We start from the raw sequence: 5205 nt of genomic DNA, 5'->3' as shown, positions 1-5205 counted from the left end.
TTTTTCAATTTTTTCTTGTTTTTTTTTTTTTTTTTTTTTTTTAACTAGGAATCAAATCCACTCTTTACTTTGAAGGAGGCAGCATTAGTGGGAAAGTGGGCTTTATCCTGAACCAGAGAGAGTAATGCATAATGAGTGACATAGCCAAATGCTTCTCAGGAAGACACCAAGAGTATTTCTATCTGAGGTAAGGACTGGAACCCTATTTTCTCAGCTTGAAAAACAGTGACATAGTATTGCTGATGGAAATGTAGATTTCTTTTTTGAAAGCAAAACAGCAAATGTAGCAGTAAAATCGGTGGAAATAATTACTTGTTTCCTAGCTGTCCTAGTAAGGGAATGTCTAAGAATTCCTGGGAATCGGAGACAAGGCAGAACTCCCTCTGGTTAAAATGGAATGGACAAGGTCAGCTAACATCCCCAGGACCTATCTGCATAGCTGAACTTCCAAACAGTAATTACTAAAAAGACTAGATCAAGTTACTGTAATCAAAATTTTTGGCTATACCTCATTAGACTGTGGTTAAGAAAATGCACCTTGGACCTTTGCTCAACTGACTGGCACATGCTTGCTGTGATTCTAGCTTAGCATCAATTAGAAAAATATAGAAAGAAAAACTCTTATAGTGACACTGCCAAATGGGTGGACTTTCCTTCTTGGAGAAGGTCATACCTTTGATTTTTTTTTCACAGCTCAACCCCTTCCACTCTAAGCTTAGCTCTTTTCATGTGGTTGTGTTGTTCATTAGTGCGACCAATAAGAGTTCATTCTCATTAGTCAAGCCTGTTATAGAATGAGTAACCAACTGATTAATGTTTGCCTAGATCATCACTATGATTTAAAAGGTTTCTTTTTATTCTTCTTTCCCCATTTTTTGGGACACGGGTAAATCTGTATCTCTGTAACAGCACAGAATGATTAGAGCAGAAAACGACCTTATCTGAAGAATTCAGAACATTGGTCTTTCTTTTGAGTCTATTGCTAATGAGAGTTAAGGAATCTCTGGTTGTTCATCTTCCCCTCCATAAAATGAGGCCTGCACAAAATGTCTCATAGCCCTGGGAGTAATGCATGCAGCTCTCTCCTGGCACTACCTTTGGACCTCTGTGAGTGTGGAGAGAAAGGGGTGGCTTCAGCATAAGAGAGTGGAGAAGTGGGGTTTGGAGGGCACAGCAGGTCAGCAGAGACACAAAACAAGGACAGTCAAGGAATGGAGATAAAATACATGCCCCTCTTCTCTTTTAGTGGAAACTTTAACTTGGCCAGGCCGAGGCATCCTGCCACTCCAGGACGCACTGTCCAAGATTGTGATGAACAGGGCAGACTGCTTTTCCCTTCCTGTGTATCAAGACACTCTCCGTCCACGCCACACCTTCAGCAGTAAGACTAATATCGTGAGGAACTCGGGTATTCTGTTTCTAAATCAAGTCTTGGCTGTCTTTTCATAACTCCAAAGAACATAATAGGTAAGTAAAACTTTAACTATAGATGTTTTTTCCACATTTGTTGACCCTGCTACTTTCAGTATTGAATGCTCACTTAAGCAGATTTAGTACAAAATATATGAAATCACAGTTTTATTTTAATAAATGCTATTTCACTCCTATTCATCAAGACTATCAGGAATCTTTCATATATGCTGGCAGTCACTGGCCTATTCAATATCTGTGAATCTTCCCTTACCCAGTCCTCCTACATCTATGATCATCTGTATGAACTTGTTACCTGGGGGAAATGAGCCAGTGCGGTTATACACAGAGATGGCCCCACAAATCGCAATTCTTCCAAATGCCTTCATTTGGGGTATAACAGTGTTCGAGAATTCTCCACCTACCTAAAAGGGAAATGAACAAGCAAACACATTGAATAATGTAACCACTAAGTTTACAAGAATCATTAAATCATAATCATTATTTCACAATGCTGTTTTAGTAGCAACAAAACTGACTGGGCCAGTCATGCTGGCACATGCCTGTAAGCTCAGCTACTCCAGAGGCTGAGGCAGGAGGATCACAAGATCAAGGCCAGCCTGAGTAACTTAGCAAAACCCTGTCTCAAAATAAAACTTTTTAAAAGGGCTGTGGATACAGCTCAGTGGTGCAGTACTTGCTTCGTATGTGTATATCCTGGGTTCAATGCCCATTACCACAAAATAATCAAACCAAGCCAGAACAAAAAGAGTTAATCAAATTAGCACAGCAGTGCAGAAAATTCCAGTTAGAAAAAGATATTAGAAACAGACATTTCCATTTGACTCTAGGAACATATAATAACATAAACTTTAATTTGTTAAATATTATGTTCTCCGATCAGTCTAATAGTTTCATTGTCCTATAATTGAAACATATGGAAATATGTTGAAAAGACTGTCTTGGTTACCTTTCTCTCCTTGCTGGGACAATATACCTGACACCCAAAATTAAGGAAGGAAAAGTTTATTTCGCTTACAGTTTGTGGAGGTTTCAGCCCATACTTGGCAAGTTACAAGGCAGAGTGGCACATGGCACAAGGCTACAGCTCATGGCGGCAGAACACAGCAAAGCAACAAGCACACACACACACACACACACACACACACACACACACACACACACACACACACACACACACACACAAGGGAGGAAATGGCCAGAAGCACCCTCTTCCTCTCCCTTACTTATGCAAACTATCCACCCCAGGGCGGGTGTAGCTCTCACACCCATAATCAATCAAACTCTAAAAGCCTGCCCCATGGCCACATGAGGCTTTGGGGGGACACACAGACACAAACCACAACAAAGACATATAAAAAACAGTGGTGGAAGACTCACACTGTCCAAATTCAAAACTTACTACAAAGCTAATCAAGTCAGTGTGAGAACAGAAATAAAAACTGAATTATTAGCATAAAAAATGAACATTTATGATCAGCTGATTTTCTACATGAATGTCAAAACAGTTAACAGGACTAAAATAGGCTTTTCAACAAACAGAGCAGAAAACTGGTTATCCACATGGAAAGAATAGAACTTGACCTTACATTATACACACAAAGTAACTTAAAATGCAGTGTACACATGAATACTGTAAAAGCCCCACCTCAGACATCAAAGGTTCTAGTTTAATTCCCAGTTCCCACCCCTGCCGTGGGGCAGATCTTCATGTTTACCATTTCTGGAATGTATGGTTGTAAACTGGTTGTAAACGCCCTGCCCTTCCTGGACTCCCCAAATGTATTGTTCTCCCCGTAAATGCTCTACCCCTCCCGGATTCTCGGAATGTACTGTTCCTGTCATAAAAAATCCCCTCACTGTTACAGATGTGACATATGTTTGCCAAATAGGATGTGGTTTTAGGGTTTAAAAGCTACTCTCGTCCCTGGATAGTGACTGGTCTGATCCTTCCCTGCGTGGAGCCTCTCAGTCAGTCCCTGGCCAGGAATAAAGGCTCGTCCTAAATTCTAATTGGCGGTGCGTGCGTCTCGGTGTTTGTCGGTCGGTACCATTTGGTTCGTTTCTGATTGCGAGTCCAGAACAAATACAACAAGTTAAGCTGAGAAACTCTTAGAATTCACAAAGGAGTAAATTTTAGTGAACTTCAGTAAGGCAAAGACTTCTTAGACTTGACACAAAAGGCCCCAGCAACAAGAGAAAAAACACCAGATAAATTAGACTTCATCAAAATTTAGAACTGTTGTGCTTCAAAGGATACCATCGAGAAAGTGAAGACAACTCACAGAAAAGGGAAAAATAGTTGCAAACCTCTATCAGTGGATTCTACATTTGTAAATTGGGATACATGCTACACTTCATTCATCATGTCAGGATCAAAGCTCACAGTGATTTCCCTGGGAACTTGCAGACAGGCACATAGCCGCAGAAAAGAGACAGCTATTCCCAACAGAGACTAAGCAAGGAAGGTAATCAGCTGCTTTTTGTTTCAACTCTCAGAGATAACCGCAGGATGGAGCGGGTCAGGGGCGGTGCTGTGCAGCTGCGCTGGGGACCACAGGATGAGCTTGAACGCCAGCTCTGGGGGGATGAGTAAGTGCAGCAGCCAGAGGCAAGTTACTGAACGCTTCTGAGCCTCATTCTCTCTTTTGTAAAATAAAGAAAATAAAAAATACTAAGGAGTGTCGTTTTTAGGATTTAAGATTATATTACAAATGTACATATTTGTATGCAGTTCTACTAAAACCAGTGCTTATGGGGTCCTGGTCCATTATTCACAGGATTCTACTGTGAATAACGAAATTCAATGCTATCAGATACATAAGGAACTCTTAAAACCCCAGAAATAATCCATTTGGAAAATAGGCACAGGATTTGAACACACATTTTTCCAAAGGAGATATACAAATGTACACAAAGAGATCCCAAATATTACTGGCCATAGGGAAATGCAAACCAAAACCACCAGGAAATACTTCAAGCCCACTAAGACAGTTACAGGAAGAAAACAGATAATTACAAGTGTTGCTAAGAATATGGAGAAATTGTAACCCTCATAGATTGCTGGTAGGAATATGAGATAGGATAGGGCCGGGGATGTAGTTCAGTGGCATAAGCGCCTGCCTGGCAAGTGCAAGGTCCTGAGTTCGATTCCCAGTACAAAAAAAAAAAATAGGATAGTCACTTTGCATACTAGTTTTGCAGTTCCTCAAAATGATTAAATACGAAGTTACAATATGACCTAGCAAGTCTACTCATGGGTGGATACATAAGGTTAATGAAAACCTGTTCATACAAAAACCTGTACGTGAATGTTCACAGCCGTATTATATGTAATGACCAAAAAGCACAAATAGTTTAGATGCTCATCAACCTATGAGCACATCATTAAAATTTGGTATATCCATATAATGGACTATTTTTCAGCCATAAAAGGGAGTGAATAACTGATAAATGCTACACCATGGATGAAGCCTGAAAACACTTTGCTAGGTGACAGAAGCCAGTCATAAAAGGCCATTTCAGGGGTAAGAAAATGAGGTACTGCTCTGCCATAAAGAAGGATAAATTTGTTTTTCTTCCAGTACCAGGAATTGAACTCATGACCTTGTGCTTGCCAGGGAGGCACTGTGCTGCTGAGCTAAATCCCCAGCCCCAAGAAGGATAAATTTGAATCATTTGTAAGAAAATGAATGTACCTTGAGCCCATAATGTTAAGTGAAATAAATCAGACACACAAACTTAAATATCTCACCGTTTCTTTTTTTTTTTTTT

At 40.2% G+C, this 5205-nt stretch overlaps 1 protein-coding gene across 2 annotated transcripts in view; it reads right to left on the bottom strand.

The window, feature by feature from the left end:
• Positions 1-5205, bottom strand: part of Ptgr1 (prostaglandin reductase 1) — a 30319-nt gene that overhangs the window by 8314 nt on the left and 16800 nt on the right. For both annotated transcript variants that reach the window (XM_005382721.2, XM_005382722.2), the window contains exon 8: positions 1727-1835. In XM_005382721.2, coding sequence (XP_005382778.1) covers positions 1727-1835 — 109 coding nt within the window. The remainder of the gene's footprint in view (positions 1-1726; positions 1836-5205) is intronic.

Source organism: Chinchilla lanigera, unplaced genomic scaffold, assembly GCF_000276665.1.
Source record: "Chinchilla lanigera isolate Chin_1 unplaced genomic scaffold, ChiLan1.0 scaffold00018, whole genome shotgun sequence".
In the NCBI taxonomy this organism is placed as follows: domain Eukaryota; kingdom Metazoa; phylum Chordata; class Mammalia; order Rodentia; family Chinchillidae; genus Chinchilla; species Chinchilla lanigera.
The sequence above is the reverse complement of the archived record's forward strand: the minus strand, read 5'-3'. Positions and strand labels throughout refer to the sequence as shown.